The sequence below is a fragment of the Procambarus clarkii genome, chromosome 28, assembly GCF_040958095.1.
Source record: "Procambarus clarkii isolate CNS0578487 chromosome 28, FALCON_Pclarkii_2.0, whole genome shotgun sequence".
NCBI lineage: Eukaryota > Metazoa > Arthropoda > Malacostraca > Decapoda > Cambaridae > Procambarus > Procambarus clarkii.
In genome coordinates, this window is record NC_091177.1 from 44917780 (window position 1) to 44944116 (window position 26337).

General features: G+C 47.1%; 1 protein-coding gene across 1 annotated transcript in view; it reads right to left on the minus strand.

The window, feature by feature from the left end:
* Positions 1-1931: 1931 nt before the first annotated feature.
* Positions 1932-26337, minus strand: part of LOC138369496 (uncharacterized) — a 31505-nt gene continuing 7099 nt past the window's right edge. Inside the window, exons 3-4 of the mRNA XM_069332754.1 lie at positions 8364-8701; positions 1932-2448 (exon numbers count right to left, since the gene is read on the minus strand). Coding sequence (XP_069188855.1) covers positions 1932-2448; positions 8364-8701 — 855 coding nt within the window. The remainder of the gene's footprint in view (positions 2449-8363; positions 8702-26337) is intronic.

Here is a 26337-nt window from a genome sequence, read left to right on the forward strand (position 1 = left end):
TTGTTCAATTATGAGTATTGACCATTGTTAATGATACCCGGCTGCTGGTTAGAACAACAACCATTCTTGTTTTAGTCGTAATACAATATGGTTAATGAACCGTTGAATCATTTGTAATACTGTATGATTAACTTTATAAACTAGTCATTCATTTGTTAACTTAATAAGATTTCATTCACTTCCACCATCGGGGTCTCGAGCCCATTCTATTATTCAAAAATTCTCTCAAGACCTGAGGGTAAAATGTTATGATAACACAGCGTTGATAATCAACATGGACAAACGCTCGTTAATCTAGCCATTAAATACGTTTGTAATTGAAAAACTCTTTACATTTTCATTCACCTGGGCTCTAGGAACTGGGACCGACTAAAGAGTCTAAATCTGTACTCCCGTGAGCGAAGGCGGGAGAGATACATAATAATTTACACGTGGAAAATAATTGAGGGGCTGGTGCCAAACCTGCACACAGAAATAACATCACATGAGACCAGGAGACATGGCAGGATGTGCAGAATACCCCCGTTGAAAAGCGGAGGTGCAACAGGTACTCTGAGAGAGAACTCTATCAACATCAGAGGCCCGAGACTGTTCAACACGCTTCCACTACACATAAGGGACATAACTGGCCGACCCCTCACAGTGTTCAAGAGAGAACTATCAACATCAGAGGCCCGAGACTGTTCAACACGCTTCCACTACACATAAGGGACATAACTGGCCGACCCCTCACAGTGTTCAAGAGAGAACTATCAACATCAGAGGCCCGAGACTGTTCAACACGCTTCCACTACACATAAGGGACATAACTGGCCGACCCCTCACAGTGTTCAAGAGAGAACTATCAACATCAGAGGCCCGAGACTGTTCAACACGCTTCCACTACACATAAGGAGCGTAACTGGCAGACCCCTCACAGTGTTCAAGAGAGAACTGGATAAGCACCTCCAAAGGATACCTGATCAACCAGGCTGTGACTCATACGTCAGGCTGCGAGCAGCCGCGTCCAACAGCCTGGTTGATCAGTCCAGCAACCAGGAGACCTGCTCGACGACCGGGCCGCGGGGACGCTAAGCCCCGGAAGCACCTCAAGGTAACCTCAAGGTAAGGTAGGAGACTCGAACTGCAGATCCCTTGCGTTGAGGCCGAAGCTCTACCGACCGCGCTATGGAGTAGTCATAATAGGGAAAGATGCCAGTAGCAGCATCCTGCTGCCAAACTGGAACTTCGACTTTCCCTGACTACAACTACTGAAGCTCCAAGGAATTAGTGACCCACTCCCGTCATATATATCTCACGTATGTGACTTTTACATGTGACTCACAACTGATGAGGTTCGAACATTTCTCGAATAGTGCTTCGCTGGCACCCTGTGTTCGAGTGGCACCTCTGCACTTACGTCACCCACATACTGGATAAACAAAGAATTGCCAACAAAACCTAAACACCGAACGTAATCTAACGTAATGTAAACTAACTTAACCTAATGTAACCTATTATAAAATGTAACCTAACTTAACCTAATGTAACCTATTATAAAATGTAACCTAACTTAACCTATTACAAAATGTAACCTAACCTAACCTATTACAAAATGTAACCTAACTTAACCTATTACAAAATGTAACCTAACTTAACCTATTACAAAATGTAACCTAACTTAACCTATTATAAAATGTAAACTAACTTAACCTAATGTAACCTATTATAAAATGTAACCTAATGTAACCTATCATAAAATGTGACCTAACTTAACCTAACGTAACCTATTATAAAATGTAACCTAACTTAACCTTTTGGCGTTTTTCAGCTTTCACCAATTTTTGGGTAAATTTTCTTGTGCCCGGTGCAAATAAAAATGAAAATAACAAAAAGGCGAGTTAAAATTACCCGAGGTTAATAAAAAAATATTTCCATATTATATAACTTTGTTAGCCATGAGAAGGCTGAGGTGAAGCTACACTGAACAAGCAGTGAGGGAGGAACTTTGAACTGGTGGGAGACTCGTTGAACAAGCTGGCGGGAGCCTCGTTGAACAAGCTGGCGGGAGTCTCGTTGAACAAGCTGGCGGGAGCGTCGTTGAACAAGCTGGCGGGAGTCTCGTTGAACAAGCTGGCGGGAGCGTCGTTGAACAAGCTGGCGGGAGCGTCGTTGAACAAGCTGGCGGGAGCCTCGTTGAACAAACTGGCGGGAGCGTCGTTGAACAAGCTGGCGGGAGTCTCGTTGAACAAGCTGGCGGGAGCGTCGTTGAACAAGCTGGCGGGAGCGTCGTTGAACAAGCTGGCGGGAGCGTCGTTGAACAAGCTGGCGGGAGCGTCGTTGAACAAGCTGGCGGGAGTCTCGTTGAACAAGCTGGCGGGAGCGTCGTTGAACAAGCTGGCGGGAGCGTCGTTGAACAAGCTGGCGGGAGCGTCGTTGAACAAGCTGGCGGGAGCGTCGTTGAACAAGCTGGCGGGAGCCTCGTTGAACAAACTGGAGACCACTAGTCTACTGCCACACACCCATCCTGGAGACCACTAGTCTACTACCACACAACCATCCCGGAGACCACTAGTCTACTGCCACACACCCATCCTGGAGACCACTAGTCTACTGCCACACACCCATCCTGGAGACCACTAGCACCACAACACTCTCTCCTCCTCACTGTATGCAACAATCCTTCACTCCAGAGGAAGAAGGATTGAAATGCAATATTTCACAGAGACTCGAAGAGCATGAATTATTGGATATATAAGAAATCCATGAATCCTTCAGCGGGTGATGGATGATGCATGGCGCATTACCCCTGGGGGTCACTGTTTCCCCCTGGGGTCACTGTTTCCCCTGGGAGTCACTGTTTCCGCCTGGGGGTCACTGTTTCCCTGGAGGTCACTGTTTCCCTGGAGGTCACTGTTTCCCCTGTGGTCACTGTTTCCCTGGAGGTCACTGTTCCCCTTTGAGGTCACAGTTTCCCCTGAGGGGTCACTGTCTTCCTGGGGTCTTTGTTTCCCCCTGGGGGTCACTGTTTCCCCTGGGGGTCACTGATTCCCCTGGGGGTCACTGTTTCCCCCTGGGGGTCGCTGTTTCTCCTGGGGGTCGCTGTTCCCCTGGTGGTCACTGTTTCTCTTGGGGTCACTTTCCTCCTGGGGTCACTGTTTCCCCCTGGGGGTCACTATTTCCCCCTGGGGGTCACTGTTCTTCCTGAGGGTCACTGTTCCCTCTGGAGGTCACTTTTTCCCACTGGGGGTCACTGTTTCTCTCTGGGTGTCACTTTTTCCCCTGGAGGTCACTGTTTCCCTCTGGGGGTCACTGTTTCCCCTGGGGATCACTGTTTCCCCTGGGGGTCACTGTTTCCTCCGAGGATCACTGTTTCCCCTGGGGTCACTGTTTCCCCCTGGGGTCACTGTTTTTCTGGGGGTCACTGATTCCCCAGGCGGTCACTGTTTCTCTGGGGTCACTGTTTCCCCAGGTGGTCATTGTTTACCCCTGGGGTCACTGTTTTCCCTGGGAGTCATTGTTTACCCCTGGGCGTCACTGTTTCCCCCTGGGGGTCACTGTTTCCCCCTGGGGTCACTGTTTCCCCCTGGGGGTCACTGATTCCCCTGGGGGTCACTGTTTCCCCCTGGGGGTCGCTGTTTCTCCTGGGGGTCGCTGTTCCCCTGGTGGTCACTGTTTCTCTTGGGGTCACTTTCCTCCTGGGGTCACTGTTTCCCCCTGGGGGTCACTATTTCCCCCTGGGGGTCACTGTTCTTCCTGAGGGTCACTGTTCCCTCTGGAGGTCACTTTTTCCCACTAGGGGTCACTGTTTCTCTCTGGGTGTCACTTTTTCCCCTGGAGGTCACTGTTTCCCTCTGGGGGTCACTGTTTCCCCTGGGGATCACTGTTTCCCCTGGGGGTCACTGTTTCCTCCGAGGATCACTGTTTCCCCTGGGGTCACTGTTTCCCCCTGGGGTCACTGTTTTTCTGGGGGTCACTGATTCCCCAGGCGGTCACTGTTTCTCTGGGGTCACTGTTTCCCCAGGTGGTCATTGTTTACCCCTGGGGTCACTGTTTTCCCTGGGAGTCATTGTTTACCCCTGGGCGTCACTGTTTCCCCCTGGGGGTCACTGTTTCCCCCTGGGGTCACTGTTTCCCCCTGGGGGTCACTGTTTCCCCTGGGGTCACTGTTTCTCTGGGGTCACTGTTCCCCCTGGGGGTCACTGTTTCCTTGGGGGTCGCTGTTCCCCTGGGGGTCACTGTTTCTCTTGGGGTCACTTTCCCCCTGGGGTCACTGTTCTTCCTGAGGGTCACTGTTCCCTCTGGAGGTCACTGTTCCCCCCTGGGGTCACTGTTTCTCTGGGGGTCACTGTTTTCCCTGGGGGTCACTGTTTCCCCTGGAGGTCACTGTTTTTCTTGGGGTCAGTGTTTCCCCCTGGGGGTAACTGTTTCCCTCTTGGGTCACTGTTTCTGTCTGGGGGTAACTGTTTCCCTCTGGAGGTCACTGTTTCCTCTGGGTGTCACTGTTTCCCTTGGAGGTCACTGTTTCCCTCTGAGTGTCATTGTTTCCCCTGGAGATCACTGTTTTTGTCGCTCGACAGGAAGGTCTCAAGACAGAGGAAGGTGATTGTACTTCGTAATCCCCAGGATAGACCTCGCGGGTAGTGATCCCAGGTGATCCCATTCGACCATCAATAGTGATGGTCGAATGTAGAATTTGTGATCGACCAAGAGAAGGTGAACGCCAAGCACCACTTTCACATTGTGGATGCAAGTAGTTACCTAGTTGTGCTTGCGGGGATTGAGCTCTGTCTCTTTGGTCCCGCCTCTCAACTGTCAATAAACTGGTGTACAGGTTCCTGAGCCTATTGGGCTCTATCATATCTACACTTGAAACTGTGTATGGAGTCAGCCTCCACCACATCACTGCCTAATGCATTCCATCTGTTAACTACTCTGACACTGAAAAAGTTCTTTCTAACGTCCCTGTGGCTCATCTGGCTACTCAGTCACCACGTTTGTCACACAGTTTCTCCTTATCTACTCTGTCGATTCCTCTGTGTCGTCTTCACTTGTCGCTCCAGTGATTTGGCGGTAAGCGCCTTTGGTATAGTTTGTTATGAGCAGAGAGTATTAGTGCAAAGTGATCAACGTTGATGCTTAGATATATGAATTAGTCATGCATATAGTGATTATGAATCGTTTATAAAAATAAATATATATATAAGATAATTAAGATGAAATTGCATGATGCAGACGAGAGCGACGCACATCCTCACTGGACGGTGGTTGATCTTCAAGTGACTGAAGAAGGAGGTTTTAGGTGTGGACTCGCCCGGTGGGGGAGTACCCTGAGCAGTGCGCGGGGACACCCAGCTGGGGAAGTGAGGTGTGAGAATTTATTTGTAATTATGTTGTTACTGGAGGGAGATTATTTTGTTATGGTAAACTTTCAGGCTCGAGCAAGGTATCTCTGAGGAGTTCTGAGCCATTTGAGGACCAGTTGACTGCCAGTTCTACAGCTGAAGGATACATCGACCGGGAGAAATCACATGCAGACGAGGAGACAATAACGTGGCTGAAAATATGTTGACCAGTCAACAGCTTTGTTGCTGTTGACTCGTCCCTCTCACAATAAATATTCCAATCTTCTAAACTTTCTAACAAACGTGACCTAACATAAGCTTACCATTCCATTTATCTTTCTCCCTTTATTTTGCTTTCTCTTGTTTCCTCTTACGATCCCTTTCTTATTCCTATTACTATCCCCTTTATTACATCTTACCTTCACTTCTTGTTGCCTTGCTGTTTTCTTCCTCTAAGATTTCCTTCTCTCCTCTTTCTTGCCTATTTATTGCCATCGCCTCCTTCCCTCCAGAAGTTACCGCCCCGCTCCTGTGCCAGGTAAGTCCACAAGGGGCTCGCCATAGCCCGTGCTACTTGGAACTTTTTGTTCCCTGTAGCGAATCTTAAACAACAACATCGTTCCCTCATCACAATAGACTTGTGAACGGCCCAAGACGACCGAAACGTCACCGTCCCTTCACTTTCAGGTGTGTGGTCTGGTCGTTAGGGAGAAGATTAATCTGTTATAAAGAGGATTAATCCACAGTTGCTCCACAGTGATCGTTAGATATCTTTGTTTGTTTGTCTGAGGAGTTCACTGTACTGGAGTACTTGACGCAGTGAATGGAGGCGAGAGACAATATTGTTTTTTATTGACTAACACTTTAACGGTAGTCTAGTGAGGCACAACGATAGACTAGTAAGGCACAACGGTAGCCTAGTGAGGCACAACGGTAGCCTAGTGAGGCACAACGGTAGCCTAGTGAAGAACAACGGTAGACTAGTGAGGCACAACGGTAGCCTAGTGAGGCACAACGGTAGCAGAGTTCACATTCACACAGCTACCAGTTGAAGGTGTGGACACAAGGCGACCTAAACGTCTAACGGTCATGCTTTCGGGAGAAGCAATACTCTGAAGGTCGTGAAGGACGTGGCCGGCATCACACTCGCTCACAGTAGTCAGGAAGGTGACGATATCGTGCTCTTTTTTTCATGCGAGGAAGAACTAGACAAACTCTTGACCAACGATGACACACTACACAAGGAGCACCACCTACATCCTCACTTCCCACGTCAGTTCCTGGCCGGAAGAACTGTTTCTAGCAGCAGGACCAGCCAGAGGATCGCTGACCGACCGCAACATAACATCATGGACAATATCGAGGACGAAAATCCGAACCCGAGTGTATTCAACCTAGAGTTCTGCAGCACCGACAAATCATCAATGAAGATTACTTTCACCACCATAGCTGCGACCACCCAGGCTGCCACACAAGGTTCTCTACTGCTTCAGCTTGCAAATACAACCCCACCAAGTAAAAAAGGAACGATACCCTGAGATCCAGCAGTGCTTCAAGTGCTACGAGCTCTCCCACCCCATCAACAAGTGTCAGCACCCTGTCCAGAAGTGCAGCCTGTGCGCACTGGACCCTCACTACTCCATATGTAAGGCAACAACCCATCGCTGCTTGCTCTGTGATGACAATCATCCCACAATTTCCTAAAGCTGCCCCCACAGACAGGAAAACATCAAGGCCCAGGTTGAAGCCAAGAGAAACAACCCTTCTACCTCAGCGACCAGACCCACCACCTCAGCTCCCACCAACCGACCAGAAGACATTCCTGTCTTACCAAAGAGTGGCTTCTCCCCCCAGTCGACCCAGCCTTCAAAATGGGGACCCAAGGCCCCACAGGCTCCTTTACAGCTCCCTGCATCACGTGCAGGCATTATCCCTGGTCTTATTAGACTAGCAGAGAGGCTTGCCGGACCAAACAACCACCGTTTTGTCAGTGAATTGAACACATTATACCTGGCCAATGGCCTGGCCCCCATCATAGCCCCTGGGGCAAGTGTGTCTGCCTCCACTACCACTCATGAGACTACCACCAGGACGACCACGAGGTCGACTTCAACACAGGCGCCAGGACCACCCATGACCCAGGCGGCACAGAGGTAATTCCCTCTCCAGCTCCCAACACTGCTACCATCACCATCTCAGCAGTCGCGCTAGCAGACGTGCTGTCTACACATCCTAACAGCACCACCAACGCTCATGAAATTCCGTCGTCTACCACCAGTTCATGACACCTGAGTCTACCTCAGGCTGCGAGGCGAAAGACGAAAACACCATCTACGGAGGTTACGGACTCAGGCTAAGAAAAAAACGGAAAATCTGGAGGTCAACTCTGACCCACCAGCTCCATAACTGGTACAGCCAGCCCTCCAGGGCTGAAAACCACCACGAAGACCTCCATCCATCCCCAGATCTCTAGTATCAGCTATTGACACAGATAATGGCTCCAAAGAACCTCCACTTTCGGGCTCACCATAGTCCGTGCTACTGGAACTTCTTGTATGGAGTAGCTGAATCTAAAACAACAACGGTAGCCGAGTGAGGCTCTATGGAAGAACATTAATTGTTAAAGCAGTAACACTAAGTAGTGACATTGACACTATTTGCACTCTCAACCTTACCCAGCCTCTGGCACTCTCGGCCTTACCCACCCACTTGCACTCTCAACCTTACCCAGCCTCTGGCACTCTCGGCCTTACCCACCCTCTGGCACTCTCAACCTTACCCAACCACTTGCACTCTCAACCTTACCCACCCACTTGCACTCTCAACCTTACCCAACCACTTGCACTCTCAACCTTACCCACCCACTTGCACTCTCAACCTTACCCAACCACTTGCACTCTCAACCTTACCCACCCACTTGCACTCTCAACCTTACCCAACCACTTGCACTCTCAACCTTACCCACCCACTTGCACTCTCAACCTTACCCAACCACTTGCACTCTCAACCTTACCCAACCACTTGCACTCTCAACCTTACCCAACCACTTGCACTCTCAACCTTACCCACCCACTTGCACTCTCAACACTGTTCTCCAGACCATCAACACTGTTCTCCAGACCACCAACACTGTTCTCCAGACCATCAACACTGTTCTCCAGACCATCAACACTGTTCTCCAGACCATCAACACTGTTCTCCAGACCATCAACACTGTTCTCCAGACCAACAACACTGTTCTCCAGACCATCAACACTGTTCTCCAGACCATCAACACTGTTCTCCAGACCATCAACACTGTTCTCCAGACCAACAACACTGTTCTCCAGACCAACAACACTGTTCTCCAGACCAACAACACTGTTCTCCAGATCAACCTATTGCTATAAGAGGAGAATTATCAGGGGAAAGCGTCATGGCATTAAGACTATATAGCACTGGGAAGAGGTCAGGATAAGGACGTGGAAGGGTGTTACGGCCACGATGGGTCGCAACCGGGTTCTTTGCTAGAGGAACTAAAGTTCTAGTATCCGGCCCCAAGTTAGTAGTGGCTTTCAAGGAGTGAGCTTGGTAATGCAAGTAAAACACATGGGAGGAGTTGAAAGGTATACGACACTTCATCAATTATCAATATATTCACGTATAATCACTTTCCCATCACCTTAAATAGAATCATAAAGGAAGTATTACTACACTGATATATACACAAGTGTCGCTCTCATAGGACACTAAGCGCTCCTCGATGCTCATGCAATACAGTCTTGTCAGCTACCGTGTTTCCTCAACACACAGTACCGTCCTCAACCAGTACTGGGAAACACCAACGAGTCTACCCTAGCCACGGGCCAGCCTATACACAGTCTCACTAGGTGCTCCTTGTGAACGCCCACACTCACTCTCCAGCCTGGTGCTGGCAGAGAACATCAGCCTCGCGCTGCTGGGCCTCTACACGAACAAATACAAGGGTAGCTAACCCCTGGCAGGAGCTTCTTGCAACTAACTAGTTACACTCCTCCGTAGCACCTCACTGTCGGTCGTCTCTTCCGCTAGCCAGTCCCGGGTACGCCGAATTCTGTCACTGCCACTTCACAGGCAGACAGTAGAACACTACACAGTTCTTCTCCGGCGGTGGCTCACTGCTTCCGTAAAGCAGAATGGAGTAGAGAGCTATTGGCTGCCCTGGGTAGACTGACTGTCCTCGTACCACAGCAGCTCTACGTCGCCTCTGTGGATACAGACATGTCATCAAAAAACTGGTCAGTACATGGGACACAAGGAAATACCACTCACGGACTCTGACATAAACATACAACTCCTCCTACAATAGATGGCGCTGATTTTCTAGGAGCCACCTCACCAGAGGTCAGCACCAGCGAACCTCTCGAGCTGCCCATGACAGGAATCTAGCGCCTCCTGCTGGTATCATCCTGCCACCACTAGATGGCGTCTTCCATTTTGTGGGGGTTTCGGGAGCGGACTCACAGATGGCATTGATGTCACTGCTCCATGCTCCGACGATGGAACCTGGTTCGTAACAGATGTGACGTAGGGAAGGAATGGTGCCCAACCACTTGGACGGTCGGGGATTGAACGCCGACCTGCATGAAGCGAGACCGTCGCTCTACCGTCCAGCCCAAGCGGTTGGGCTTTCCTTTGTGTGTTTACATAATTGTCTTTTGAACGATTTTGCAGGAAATGTGAACTTTTATTTACTTTTGTTGTTTTAAATTAAAGTTCCAAGTAAATGTGACACGATTAATCAACTTCTCTATACATCATTAAGATAATTAATTGTACAGCGCCATCTGCGTTGGCTCTCATACGGAGAGATAAAGTTAGCCTCGACGCAGGGAGACACAGTGAGGGGTCATCAATATAGTGCCCACACACTACCCATCACTACTGTAAACACTGAGCGGAATATAAGCGGGATATACGCCTGGAGGCGAGTATATCCCAGCGGGTGACTGTATTATTAACGGTTCATCATATTAACTCCTCGTTCCATTCTGGCAATATATCAAATATTTAAGGATAATCTACACGACTTTTAGTCGTGTAGAAACCCGTGACTCGGAGAGTAGTCACTCGGTGTTATTGTCCAAACTTCAGTCTGGTTTACCTGAAGTGTAATACTTGGTTTACTTCTCTGACTGGACTCTACACCTGTCAGTGGGGAACTACACCTGCTGAATACCGGTGTTTGTGTAAAGTTTACCTGTGCCTTCCACTTTAGTTACAGCCATACACTGAGCCACGAGTGTTGAGTTACAGCCATACACTGAGCCACGAGTGTTGAGTTACAGTCATACACTGAGCCACGAGTGTTGAGTTACAGTCATACACTGAGCCACGAGTGTTGAGTTACAGTCATACACTGAGCCACGAGTGTTGAGTTACAGTCATACACTGAGCCACGAGTGTTGAGTTACAGTCATACACTGAGCCACGAGCGTTGAGTTACAGCCATACACTGAGCCACGAGTGTTGAGTTACAGCCATACACTGAGCCACGAGTGTTGAGTTACAGTCATACACTGAGCCACGAGTGTTGAGTTACAGTCATACACTGAGCCACGAGCGTTGAGTTACAGCCATACACTGAGCCACGAGTGTTGAGTTACAGCCATACACTGAGCCACGCGTGTTGAGTTACAGTCATACACTGAGCCACGAGTGTTGAGTTACAGTCATACACTGAGCCACGAGTGTTGAGTTACAGCCATACACTGAGCCACACTGGGCCACACTGGACCACACTGGGCCACACTGGGCCACACTGGGCCACACTGAGCCACACTGGACCACACTGGGCCACACTGGGCCACACTGGACCACACGTGGCCACACTAGACCACACTGGGCCACACTGGACCACACTGGACCACACTGGGCCACACTGGGCCACACTGGACCACACTGGGCCACACCGGGCCACACTGGACCATACTGGACCACACTGGGCCACACTGGACCACACTGGACCACACTGGGCCACACTGGACACACACTGGGCCACACTGGGCCACACTGGACCACACTGGGCCACACTGGACCACACTGGACCACACTGGGCCACACTGGGCCACACTGGACTGCACTGGACCACATTGGGCCACACTGAGCCACACTGGACCACACTGGGCCACACTGGGCCACACTGGACCACACGTGGCCACACTAGACCACACTGGGCCACACTGGGCCACACTGGACCACACTGGGCCACACTGGGCCACACTAGACCACACTGGGCCACACTGGGCCACACTGGACCACACTGGGCCACACTGGACCACACTGGACCACACTGGGCCACACGTGACCACACTGGACCACACTGGACTACACTGGACCACACTGGGTCACACTGAGCCACACTGGACCACACTTGGCCACACTGGGCCACACTGGACCACACTGGGCCACACTGGGCCACAGTGGACCACACTGGGCCACACTGGGCCACACCGGGCAACACTGGGCCACACACACACAGCTGTAGCTCTCCCCTCGTTACTCATTATCTCTCCTGCTCAGAATTGGAAACTGTATCTAATTACGACACGCCACTCTCCTCTTATTATTGTGCTTCTACAACATTACATCCTCTCCCCTCGTCACCTCCCCTCGTCACCTGCCCTCGTCACCTGCCCTCGTCACCTCCCCTCGTCACCTTCCCTCGTCACCTTCCCTCGTCACCTGCCCTCGTCACCTGCCCTCGTCACCTTCCCTCGTCACCTCCACTAGTCACCTCCCCTCGTCACCTCCCCTCGTCACCTTCCCTCGTCACCTCCACTAGTCACCTGCCCTAGTCACCTCCACTAGTCACCTCCCCTCGTCTCCTCCCCTAGTCACCTACCCTCGTCACCTGCCCTCGTCACCTTCCCTAGTCACCTCCCCTCGTCACCTCCCCTCGTCACCTGCCCTCGTCACCTTCCCTCGTCACCTCCCCTCGTCACCTCCACTTGTCTCCTCCCCTCGTCACCTCCCCTCGTCACCTGCCCTCGTCACCTGCCCTCGTCACCTGCCCTCGTTACCTGCCCTCGTCACCTGCCCTCGTCACCTGCCCTCGTCACCTGCCCTCGTCACCTTCCCTCGTCACCTGCCCTCGTTACCTGCCCTCGTCACCTCCCCTCGTCACCTGCCCTCGTCACCTCCCCTCGTCACCTGCCCTCGTCACCTCCCCTCGTCACCTGCCCTCGTCACCTGCCCTCGTCACCTGCCCTCGTCACCTCGGGGAAAGTGCGGTCACAATGTTCTCTTATGTCATGTGAGTGACTATAAACATCCTGTAGAATGGTCCTGAAAAATATTCTTTGCTGCCGCTGTACATAAGTAATGTTGAGACCTTTTTATCAAACGTGATGTGGCATAACTTTAGTTAGTATGCACTAGACTCTCTCTTTCCCGTCTGTTTCTAACTTTTTGGTCTCTATTCCATCTAATTCTCTTTGACACGAGAACTTCTTCAGTTATCTTTATTTCTATTACCACATATTAATGTCTTACCTCATTGTTACGACCCGGGGCCCAAGATTACTCTCCGGTAAATCTAGGATCGCATTTGTGTATATATGAAATAGGAACCTTCCCTCATTTAGGTATTTTAGTGACAGACCCTCAATGTGTTGTATTATGTGTGGGATTATTATTTTAATTAACACTAATTTAGTTGTTTAGATATATTTGGGCTGAAGGAGTGAACTCTCTGGCAGTTTATATACAAAGAATGATCCTCATTTTGTACAATGCGGGCGATCACGCCCCTGTCAGACGTAGGAACATTTTGATGCTCCCAGAGCTGTAGTTGTTAGTGTATTGTAATGCTGAGAGGTTATATTTATACTTAGAACTGCATAGTGGCACTTTAATATTGTGTTAGAGATATTGTTCAGGTTAGTGTATGATGAGCTGATCCAGCCGGCAGCACGGCACACGGAGCACCTCTCTCCTGCACCTCCCTCGGCCTCCCTCGGGCGTGGGTGTCCCTTCCCCTGTTTACCTCCTTCTCCCCTTATTCTTGTCCAACCACTTGGGCTGGACGGTAGAGCGAGGGTCTAGCTTCATGCAGATCGGTGTTCAATCCCCGACCGTCCAAGTAGTTGGGCACCCTTCCTTCCCCCCGTCCCATCCCAAATCCTTATCCTGACCCCCTTCTCAGTACTACATAGTCGTGATGGCTTGGCACTTTACCCCTGATAGTTCCTTTCCCTTCCCCTTATTCTTTACCATAAGAAACATAAGTATAAGTGTTCCGTGCCACTAGATGTTCTTGGTGTAACTTTGTGCATGTTCCCTAGTCAAATATTTTGAGTTCCAAGTGATTTGATCTTTGTACTATAAGTAAGTAAGTAATTATCAAAAAGAAGGCACCAAACCAGGAAGGCTATGTACCACCATCAAACATGCAGGATAATCAGAGGGCGCTAAATATCACCAAGGATGCCAATACGAGAACAGAAACGCATAAGGCGAACGATATAAAAAATATCTGAGTCACCAAGAATACTATCGAGAGACAAGCGACCGCGAGGGACGGTCGGAAAACAAGACATCAGCTCGTCCCAGAAGTCAGGACATTCAACAAGGATATGCACGACTGTAAGAGGGACAATGCAATTAGGACAATAAGGAGCGGGGAGGAGCTCCATCAAGTGACCATGAGTTAAGTGAGTATGGCCAATACGCAACCACGCCAGAGCCGTTTCCCACCGCCGGTTACGGTGGTAGGAGGACGGCCACGAGGACACACAACTTTTAAGAGCACGTAGTTTGTTACCAGTAACAGACGACCAAGAAGCCTGCCAACGGGTAAGGATGGAGGAATGGATAACCGGGTAAAAGTCGGAATAAGGAATACCTTTACGAGAGATGGGACAAGAGCGGACAGCTTCCTGGGCAGCAGCATCCGCACGCTCATTTAAAGAGACACCAATATGGCTGGGAACCCAGCACAACTCAACCGACTTAAACTTACTGTGAACAAGAAACAGCCAATGCTGGATCTCGACAACTACTGGATGAACCGGATTAACGGATCCGAGAGCCATGAGGGCACTACGAGAGTCAACAACAACTACAAAGGAGGACTGACAACGAGACAGCAGGAGACGAAGAGCATAGAGAATAGCATAAAGCTCCACTGTGAAGATACTAGTCTCCGGAGGTAAGCGACACATATAAGTGCGATCAGGAAAAGCAAAAGAGTAGCCAAAACCGTCCGCAGACTTAGACCCATCAGTGAAGATGGAAACAGAGTGGGAGTGAGAAGAAAAGTGATCAAGGAAAAGGCGTTTTTGAACCGTCTTTGTACTATAGTGAACACGTGTCTGTGATGGTGGTATTAAGTTTGGTGGCGCGTGTTGAACATTAAGGAAACACAGACTTTACCTCATGTTTGCTGCATGTAAACCTTACCTCCAGCCAACGTGGGATCAGAAAGGTAACTTACGATCGAGGTGGTAAAGTAATTCTTTTGTACTTGGGGTAAATAAATTATATTAAGGTAAATGTCAGCTGGAGTTATCACCCCTTCTTGAGTGGGATTGGCTGATCTGATCTTGACGCAATTTTAAAACTGCATATTTGCAATTTTAGTTGCTGGGAATTGTTTCCCTGAGGGCTGGACCTTTCCTAGCCCCATTAGGTGGACTTTCTTTACCTCGATTAATACCCAACACCACTACTTTCTTAACACGACGTAATAATGGTCCGAAATCAGCCGAAACGTTCTCATTTCCTTTGTTTTCAGACGTGTGGGTTGAGTCGCTGATTTTCAGCCATCTTATTGTGACTTTCTGACTGCATAAGAAAAATATAAAGAAAATACAGTTCTGAATTAGTTAAGAAATTTAAAGCTATTATTTTTTTTAATTGCGAAGCAAAAGGTGTAATCTGTATCTATAAATGGAAAGGTCTGTCTCTCTCTCTGTTATTTCAAGGTTGGAAGCCAGACGATAGAGTCTTCCTTCACTCAAATTCACCCAGCAATTGCAGCTGGGAACGTGCCCAACATGGGCAGGTCGGGACTCACATCAGGCAAAGAATGTCACGTGACCCTGTATTACTCGCTGGAATAATCTATTTATTCCATTATGGCTCGACTTTTTTCGTTATTTTTTCCCTGTACCATAAAACTTTGTGATTATCAGTACGAAATTAGAACAATAGCAGGTCTCACTTATAAACCCTAAATAAAGTTTTATGTTATGAGAGAGAGAGAGAGAGAGAGAGAGAGAGAGAGAGAGAGAGAGAGAGAGAGAGAGAGAGAGAGAGAGAGAGAGAGAGAGAGAGAGAGAGAGAGAGAGAGAGAGAGAGAGAGAGAGAGAGAGAGAGAGAGAGAGAGAGAGAGAGAGAGAGAGAGAGAGAGAGAGAGAGAGAGAGAGAGAGAGAGAGAGAGAGAGAGAGAGAGAGAGAGAGAGAGAGAGAGAGAGAGAGAGAGAGAGAGAGAGAGAGAGAGAGAGAGAGAGAGAGAGAGAGAGAGAGAGAGAGAGAGAGAGAGAGAGAGAGAGAGAGAGAGAGAGAGAGAGAGAGAGAGAGAGAGAGAGAGAGAGAGAGAGAGAGAGAGAGAGAGAGAGAGAGAGAGAGAGAGAGAGAGAGAGAGAGAGAGAGAGAGAGAGAGAGAGAGAGAGAGAGAGAGAGAGAGAGAGAGAGAGAGAGAGAGAGAGAGAGAGAGAGAGAGAGAGAGAGAGAGAGAGAGAGAGAGAGAGAGAGAGAGAGAGAGAGAGAGAGAGAGAGAGAGAGAGAGAGAGAGAGAGAGAGAGAGAGAGAGAGAGAGAGAGAGAGAGAGAGAGAGAGAGAGAGAGAGAGAGAGAGAGAGAGAGAGAGAGAGAGAGAGAGAGAGAGAGAGAGAGAGAGAGAGAGAGAGAGAGAGAGAGAGAGAGAGAGAGAGAGAGAGAGAGAGAGAGAGAGAGAGAGAGAGAGAGAGAGAGAGAGAGAGAGAGAGAGAGAGAGAGAGAGAGAGAGAGAGAGAGAGAGAGAGAGAGAGAGAGAGAGAGAGAGAGAGAGAGAGAGAGAGAGAGAGAGAGAGAGAGAGAGAGAGAGAGAGAGAGAGAGAGAGAGAGAGAGAGAGAGAGAGAGAGAGAGAGAGAGAGAGAGAGAGAGAGAGAGAGAGAGAGAGAGAGAGAGAGAGAGAGAGAGAGAGAGAGAGAGAGAGAGAGAGAGAGAGAGAGAGAGAGAGAGAGAGAGAGAGAGAGAGAGAGAGAGAGAGAGGAGAGAGAGAGAGAGAGAGAGAGAGAGAGAGAGAGAGAGAGAGAGAGAGAGAGAGAGAGAGAGAGAGAGAGAGAGAGAGAGAGAGAGAGAGAGAGAGAGAGAGAGAGAGAGAGAGAGAGAGAGAGAGAGAGAGAGAGAGAGAGAGAGAGAGAGAGAGAGAGAGAGAGAGAGAGAGAGAGAGAGAGAGAGAGAGAGAGAGAGAGAGAGAGAGAGAGAGAGAGAGAGAGAGAGAGAGAGAGAGAGAGAGAGAGAGAGAGAGAGAGAGAGAGAGAGAGAGAGAGAGAGAGAGAGAGAGAGAGAGAGAGAGAGAGAGAGAGAGAGAGAGAGAGAGAGAGAGAGAGAGAGAGAGAGAGAGAGAGAGAGAGAGAGAGAGAGAGAGAGAGAGAGAGAGAGAGAGAGAGAGAGAGAGAGAGAGAGAGAGAGAGAGAGAGAGAGAGAGAGAGAGAGAGAGAGAGAGAGAGAGAGAGAGAGAGAGAGAGAGAGAGAGAGAGAGAGAGAGAGAGAGAGAGAGAGAGAGAGAGAGAGAGAGAGAGAGAGAGAGAGAGAGAGAGAGAGAGAGAGAGAGAGAGAGAGAGAGAGAGAGAGAGAGAGAGAGAGAGAGAGAGAGAGAGAGAGAGAGAGAGAGAGAGAGAGAGAGAGAGAGAGAGAGAGAGAGAGAGAGAGAGAGAGAGAGAGAGAGAGAGAGAGAGAGAGAGAGAGAGAGAGAGAGAGAGAGAGAGAGAGAGAGAGAGAGAGAGAGAGAGAGAGAGAGAGAGAGAGAGAGAGAGAGAGAGAGAGAGAGAGAGAGAGAGAGAGAGAGAGAGAGAGAGAGAGAGAGAGAGAGAGAGAGAGAGAGAGAGAGAGAGAGAGAGAGAGAGAGAGAGAGAGAGAGAGAGAGAGAGAGAGAGAGAGAGAGAGAGAGAGAGAGAGAGAGAGAGAGAGAGAGAGAGAGAGAGAGAGAGAGAGAGAGAGAGAGAGAGAGAGAGAGAGAGAGAGAGAGAGAGAGAGAGAGAGAGAGAGAGAGAGAGAGAGAGAGAGAGAGAGAGAGAGAGAGAGAGAGAGAGAGAGAGAGAGAGAGAGAGAGAGAGAGAGAGAGAGAGAGAGAGAGAGAGAGAGAGAGAGAGAGAGAGAGAGAGAGAGAGAGAGAGAGAGAGAGAGAGAGAGAGAGAGAGAGAGAGAGAGAGAGAGAGAGACTAATACAAGCATAGAGACAGACCCAGACACAGATACTCCTTCTAAGTTAATATAACTTATATATATAAGTTAACATACAGAGTTACTCATATAAGTTGACTGTACACAGGAAGGACAGATAGGTCTGTGTAGGCTACATAAAGGGGGATCTTATGATGTTATATGTTGATAAAAGCTGAGTTTGAATGTTACATACAAGCAACACATTAATAGTGGAGAATTGGTTCACTCATAATGTTTACAGTCTCCGTGGTGAGGTGGTAAGACACTCGCCTGGCGATCCGCGAGCGCTTTGCCATGGGTTCGTATCCTGGCCGGGGAGGATTTACTGGGCGCAAATCCTTAATTGTAGCCTCTGTTTAACGCAACAGTAAAATGAGTACTTGGTTGTAACAACGATTCTTCGCGGCAGGGGATCATATTCCAGGGACCTGCCCGAAACGCTACGCGTACTAGTGGCTCTACAAGAATGTAACAACTCTTGTATATATCTCAAAAAAAATAAATAATGTAAACGAGGAATTGATCACGTGATTGGCAATGTACCAGCAACCGTAGGTTGAGGGTACGTACTGACTGTCCCCAACTGTCTCCTGCCCTCTAAGGCTGTCCCTTCCACCCACCTGACAGTCTGCTACCCTCGCAGACTGTCCCTACCACACACCTGACAGTCTGCTACCCTCGCAGACTGTCCCTGCCACCCACCTGACAGTCTGCTACTCTCGCAGACTGTCTTCTACCTTCCCATACTTTCTCCTCACTCCCCATACTGTCTTTTTCCCATCCAAACTGTTAACGTCCCTCCCAAAATGGTTCCTCCCATCCCAGTCTGCCCCCCTTCCATACCAGACTGTCCTTTTCTCACTCCCAGACTGACCACTTTCCCTCAAGACTTCCCTTTTCCTTCTCAGACTTTCTCCTCAATTTTCCAGACCTGTCCCCTTTCTTTTCTTGAGTGTCTCTTCCCATCCTAGACTGTCTCATCTGTTCCCAAAGTGTCATTTACCTTCAAGAACATTGCATCCTCTTCCAGACTGTCTGATCCCGTCCCAGAGTGTCTCTTGTCTTGCAAGACTGTTCCTTCCCTTCCCAGACTGTCCCCTTCCCTCTCAAACTGTCCCCCTCACCTCCCAGACTGTCTACTTCCCTCCCATCTCACGTTGCCCCTTCCCCTCCCATTCCTTCCCCTCCCAGAATGTCCCATCCCAGATAGTCCCCCTCCCAGAATGTCCCCCTCCCAGTCCTCTCCCTCCCAGAGTGTCCCCTCCCAGTCCTCCCCCTCCCAGAATGTCCCCTCCCAGTCCTCTCCCTCCCAGAGTGTCCCCTCCCAGTCCTCTCCCTCCCAGAGTGTCCCCTCCCAGTCCTCCCCCTCCCAGAGTGTCCCCTCCCAGTCCTCTCCCTCCCAGAGTGTCCCCCTGCCTCCGTCCATGACCAAAGGCTTGGTCTCAATATTCAGACCTGTGTTTGTGCTGCCAGCCAGCGATGTTCCCATGACCCAATATTTACATTCCATCTTCCCTCCTGCTCTCTATTCACTCCATCTTTGCCTCTGCTCATATTTTCCTTGGCCTCCCACTTTACCTCACTCCGTCTCTCTTACCCGTCGTGTACTTCATATATATTTTTTAATTATTTGTACAACGTTCGTAGTGGACGTCAACTCGATTTCGTTTAATTACACGAGTGGAAACAATTCGCTTTTTCGTCTTCAGTCAAGCGACTCTCCCCTTTACGGAGCGTGTGGACCGCTGCAGCAGAGGGCTGGTTGGCTGGACCTGTGGACCGCTGCAGCGGAGGGCTAGCTGGCCTGGACCTGTGGACCGCTGCTGCAGAGGACTGGCTGGCTGGACCTGTGGACCGCTGCAGCAGTGGGCTGGCTGGCCTGGACCTGTGGACCGCTGCAGCAGAGGGCTGGCTGGCTTGGACCTGTGGACCGGTGCAGCAGAGGGCTGGCTGGCCTGGACCTGGGGGGGGGGACTGACGTGTGGGAGTGAAGTTACTCGCTCACACACTCACCAGACCAACCCATCACCAGACCTTCTCCAAGACCGGTCTGTCATCTTTAAAAACGTTGTGGAATTATGATAATTGTGTTAATAAATATTTTATCGTTTCCCTTCTGCAGCTGTCAAAGACGTGGGGTAAAAACAAAATGTATAATAATTTGCTCCAACTGGTCACATCAAGAAAATCGACTGTTTGTTGACAAGATTCAAGGGAAACACTTTTCCACCTGGAAATATTTGTTTGTCGATGCGACCTGAGCACTCAGCAGGATGTGATGACAAGTTTTCCTGAATTAATATATTTTCTCTAATTTTTTTCTTATGAAATGAATGATAAAGCTACCCATTTCATTATGTATGAGGTCAATTTTTTTTATTGGAGTTAAAATTAACGTAGATATATGACCGAACCTAACCAACCCTACCTAACCTAACCTAACCTATCTTTATAGGTTAGGTTAGGTTAGGTAGCCGAAAAAGTTAGGTTAGGTTAGGTTAGGTAGGTTTGGTAGTCGAAAAAACATTAATTCATGAAAACTTGGCTTATTAGGCAAATTAGGCCTTGCATAGTAGGCTGAGAAGTGCGTTCTGGCTACTAGGTACGACATATATATATATTCATACATATATATATATATATATATATATATATATATATATATATATATATATATATATGGCCCCATTATATGGTCCATATATGGCTGGGATGGCCCCATTGTAGACCAAGTTGCTGCAGAGTGCCTGGGTGCTATAACAACACAACACGACATGGCTCGCCTCACAGCAGTAGCAGCACCACATGCAGGGGATTTCCTCTTAGCAACCCCAATGTCGGCAACTGGCACGCGTCTCACACCACACGCCCTCCGAATTGCTGTGGCACTCCGCCTTGCTGCCCCAATCCACACCAGATATAGGTGTTATTGCGGCGAGGTGGTGGCTGACAGGTACGGCCACCATGGCCTACTCTGCCAAAGCACAGGGGGATGGCACTCGAGGCACAGTGAAGTTAACGACATCATCAAGAGGAGCCTCACCACAGCTGGATGCCCAGCTGAAAGAGAGCCCCGTTACCTAACGCCCCGTAACTCTGATGCTCTTATTGGTCGCCCGGATGGTATCACAGTGAACCCCTGGAAGAATGGCAAGCAGTTGGTATGGGACTACACGTGCGTATCAACCCTGGCTAACACCTACATTAACCTCAGTGTTGCACAACCAGGTGGCGCTGCCACCCACAGGGAAGCAGCCAAATCCCGTAAGTATAGAGAACTGGATCACCACAACAATTTTGTCCCCATTGCTTCTGAGACACTCGGCGCCTGGGGTAAAAGTGCTACCAGTTTTTTGAAGGAACTGGGTTCTAGGCTCATTGAAACAACAAGGGACCCAAGAGCTGCAAGCTTTCTTTTCCAGCGCCTCAGTGTGGCGATACAGAGGGGAAATGCGCACTGCATCCAGGGTTCCTGCCCGCCATCTGAGGAGCTGGAGGAACTCGACAACCTATGATAACCATCTTTGTAACCCATATGTAACTCCTTTTTTGTAACAAAGTTCAAATAAAGCAAATATATATATGTGTACATACAAAAGAATGGGGGTGGTAGGAGAAGATAATATTAGTGTTCAGTGAGAAACCACAAGGTCTCCTCTGAATACTTTTTATTTTCTTCTCCGAGGCTATGGGTCCCCACATTGGCACCAGAGATGGTACCCTCACCTATATATAAAATATATATATATATATATATATATATATATATATATATATATATATATATATATATGTCGTACCTAGTAGCCAGAACTCACTTCTCAGCCTACTATTCAAGGCCCGATTTGCCTAATAAGCCAAGTTTTCCTGAATTAATATATTTACTATAATTTTTTTCTTATGAAATGATAAAGCAACCCTTTTCTCTATGTATGAGGTCAATTTATTTTTATTGGAGTTAAAATTAACGTAGATATATGACCGAACCTAACCAACCCTACCTAACCTAACCTAACCTATATTTATAGGTAAGGTTAGGTTAGGTAGCCAAAAAAAGCTAGGTTAGGTTAGGTTAGGTAGGTTAGGTAGACGAAAAAACATTAATTCATGAAAACTTGGCTTATTAGGCAAATCGGGCCTTGAATAGTAGGCTGAGAAGTGCGTTCTGGCTATTAGGTACGACATATATATGTATATATATATATATATATATATATATATATATATATATATATATATATATATATATATATATATGTCGTACCTAGTAGCCAGAACGCACTTCTCAGCCTACTATTCAAGGCCCGATTTGCCTAATAAGCCAAGTTTTCCTGAATTAATATATTTTCTCTATTTTTTTCTTATGAAATGATAAAGCTACCCATTTCATTATGTATGAGGTAAATTTTTTTTTATTGGAGTTAAAATTAACGTAGATATATGACCGAACCTAACCAACCCTACCTAACCTAACCTAACCTATCTTTATAGGTAGGGTTAGGTTAGGTTGCCGAAAAAGTTAGGTTAGGTTAGGTTAGGTAGGTTAGGTAGTCGAAAAACAATTAATTCATGAAAACTTGGCTTATTAGGCAAATCGGGCCTTGAATAGTAGGCAGAGAAGTGCGTTCTGGCTACTAGGTACGACATATATATATAAATATATATATATATATATATATATATATATATATATATATATATATATATATATATATGTCGTACCTAGTAGCCAGAACTCACTTCTCAGCCTACTATTCAAGGCCCGATTTGCCTAATAAGCCAAGTTTTCCTGAATTAATATATTTACTATAATTTTTTTCTTATGAAATGATAAAGCAACCCTTTTCTCTATGTATGAGGTCAATTTTTTTTTATTGGAGTTAAAATTAACGTAGATATATGACCGAACCTAACCAACCCTACCTAACCTAACCTAACCTATATTTATAGGTAAGGTTAGGTTAGGTAGCCAAAAAAAGCTAGGTTAGGTTAGGTTAGGTCGGTTAGGTAGACGAAAAAACATTAATTCATGAAAACTTGGCTTATTAGGCAAATCGGGCCTTGAATAGTAGGCTGAGAAGTGCGTTCTGGCTATTAGGTACGACATATATATATATATATATATATATATATATATATATATATATCGTACCTAGTAGCCAGAACGCACTTCTCAGCCTACTATGCAAGGCCCGATTTGCCTAATAAGCCAAATTTTCCTGAATTAATATATTTTTTCTAATTTTTTTCTTATGAAATGATAAAGCTACCCATTTCATTATGTATGAGGTCAATTTTTTTTTATTGGAGGTAAAATTAACGTAGATATATGACCGAACCTAACCAACCCTACCTAACCTAACCTAACCTATCTTTATAGGTTAGGTTAGGTTAGGTAGCCGAAAAAGTTAGGTTAGGTTAGGTTAGGTAGGTTAGGTAGACGAAAAACAATTAATTCATGAAAACTTGGCTTATTAGGCAAATCGGGCCTTGCATAGTAGGCTGAGAAGTGCGTTCTGGCTATTAGGTACGACATATATATATATATATATATATATATATATATATGTCGTACCTAATAGCCAGAACGCACTTCTCAGCCTACTATTCAAGGCCCGATTTGCCTAATAAGCCAAGTTTTCCTGAAATAATATATTTTCTCTAATTTTTTTCTTATGAATTGATAAAGCTACCCATTTCAATATGAATGAGGTCATTTTTTTTTATTGGAGTTAAAATTAACGTAGATATATGACCGAACCTAACCTAACCTATCTTTATAGGTTAGGTTAGGTTGGGTAGCAGAAAAAGTTAGGTTAGGTTAGGTTAGGTAGGTTAGGTAGTCGAAAAACAATTAATTCATGAAAACTTGGCTTATTAGGCAAATCGGGCCTTGCATAGTAGGCTGATAAGTGCGTTCTGGCTACTAGGTACGACATATATATATATATATATATATATATATATATATATATATATATATATATATATATATATATATATATATATATATTAAATATGACCGAAAAAGTAAGATTAATAATTCTAACACGAATTTTCTCGATCTTTCTTACGTTTCTTTTCACTGTTGATGGTAATTCAAAGATCAATTCTCCAAAATTCATTTTTATTTCTAGTCTGACGCGACACTTGAAGGCGTTTCGTAAAACTTATTACATTTTCAAAGACTTTAGTTTACAAACACACAACTGAAACTGAATAGAGCTTAAACATCTTCGATTTTATATCTACATTTGGGTGAGGTGGTTGAGGTGAAAACAAACTTTCAATAATGGGTATTGAATGGGTATTAAATTCAAACACAAGACAGAACACGAAACAATGGGTATTGAATGGAAGTAATTGTAGAAAGCCTATTGGTCCATATTTCTTGATGCTTCTATATTGGAGCGGAGTCTTGAAGTGGGTAGAATATAGTTGTGCATTAATTGGCTGTTGATTGCTGGTGTTGACTTCTTGATGTGTAGTGCCTCGCAGACGTCAAGCCGCCTGCTATCGCTGTATCTATCGATGATTTCTGTGTTGTTTGCTCTGGTGATGGTTTGGTTGTGGGAAGAGATTATATGTTCCTTAATGGAGCCCTGTTGCTTATGCATCGTTAAACGCCTGGAAAGATATGTTGTTGTCCTGCCTATATACTAGGTTTTTTGAGGCTTACAGTCCCCAAGAGGGCATTTGAAGGCATAGACGACGTTGGTCTCTTTTAAAGCGTTCTGTTTTGTGTCTGGAGAGTTTCTCATGAGTAGGCTGGCCGTTTTTCTGGTTTTATAGTAAATCGTAGTTGTATCTTCTGATTTTTGTCTGTAGGGATAACGTTTCTATTAAAAATATCTTTCAGGACCCTTTCCTCCGTTTTATGAGCTGTGGAAAAGAAGTTCCTGTAAAATAGTCTAATAGGAGGTATAGGTGTTGTGTTAGTTGTTTCTTCAGAGGTTGCATGGCATTTCACTTTCCTTCTTATGATGTCTTCGACGAAACCATTGGAGAAGCCGTTGTTGACTAGGACCTGCCTTACCCTACAGAGTTCTTCGTCGACTTGCTTCAATTCTGAGCTGTGGCTGAGAGCACGGTCGACATAAGCGTTAACAACACTCCTCTTGTACCTGTCTGGGCAGTCACTGTTTGCAAACTTCTACATGGGTACCATAGAGCAAAGAGTCTTAGTCGACATGAACTTGAAACCGGCCATATACTGCAGGTATGTTGACGACATTTTTACACAGGTACCTGATGTCAGACATCTGCAGGAGCTGAAGGAGGCATTTGAGCAGAGTTCCGTGCTGCGTTTCACTTACGAGATGGAAAAGGATGGGAAGCTGCCCTTTCTAGATGTAACAGTCATGGAAAAGAGCGGAGGTTTCCACACTGCAGTCTACACTAAGGAAACAAACATAGGAATGTGCCTAAATGCCAACAGTGACTGCCCGGACAGGTACAAGAGGAGTGTTGTTAACGCTTATGTCGACCGTGCTCTCAGCCACAGCTCTATATAAAATATAAGTATATATATATATATATATATATATATATATATATATATATATATATATATATATATATATATATATATATATATATATATATATATCACATCTTTTAAAAAAAAGAAGGATAGGGGTATCAGGCCCATTGCCGTTGGCAACACCCTCCGACGCCTTGTAGCTAAGGCTGCAGTGAGATCTATCAGCCAGGAAGCAGCCACCTTGCTGAAACCTCATCAGCTCGGGTTTGGGATTCCCCTAGGTTGTGAAGCTGCAGCACATGCAGCGCGGGCTTACATTGTTGATCTCCCGGACCAGAAGGCACTAGTAAAGCTTGACTTCAAAAATGCCTTCAATCAAGTCAGACGAGACGCTGTCCTCAGGGCTGTACACAACCACTTCCGTCCCCTTTACCCATTCATCCGATCGTGCTACAGTGGGGACTCTAAGCTTCTTTTTGGGGAGCATGAAATAAACCGCTGTGAAGGTGTCCAACAAGGTGACCCCTTAGCCCCCCTCCTTTTCTGCCTAGCTATCAAAGAGGTCACTGATAGTCTGACAAGCGAGCTAAACATCTGGTACCTGGATGATGGCACTCTAGCTGGAACTCCGGAAACCATTTTGGAGGATATAAGGAAAATCCAGGAGCAGGGAGCAGCCTTAGGCCTCATTCTCAATGCATCCAAATGTGAAATAATCTCCCGCAACCCAGACATCACTGGGCAAATACAAAATGTTCTTCCAGACATTCTCGTTGTCGAGCCACCGGACTGCACTCTCCTGGGTGCCCCCATTGGCCCACGAGCAATCGAGGAGGTCCTGGTTGCAAAAATCACTGACCTAAAGAGAATGCAGGACAGGATTGACAAGATTGATGCCCATGATGCTCTCTTTCTCCTTACAAGATGCCTGTCTCTCCCTAAGTTGACCTACTTTCTGAGGTGTTCTCCATCCTACAGCAGCCCTAAGTTAAATGTGTATGACACCCTTCTGAGGTCCATGCTGGTGAAAGTCCTGAACCTGCCATTGGACGACTCTCAGTGGGAGCAAGCAACCCTTCCTGTAAGACTCGGCGGCCTTGGTGTCCGCACAGCCTCCCAAATTGCTCTACCAGCCTTCCT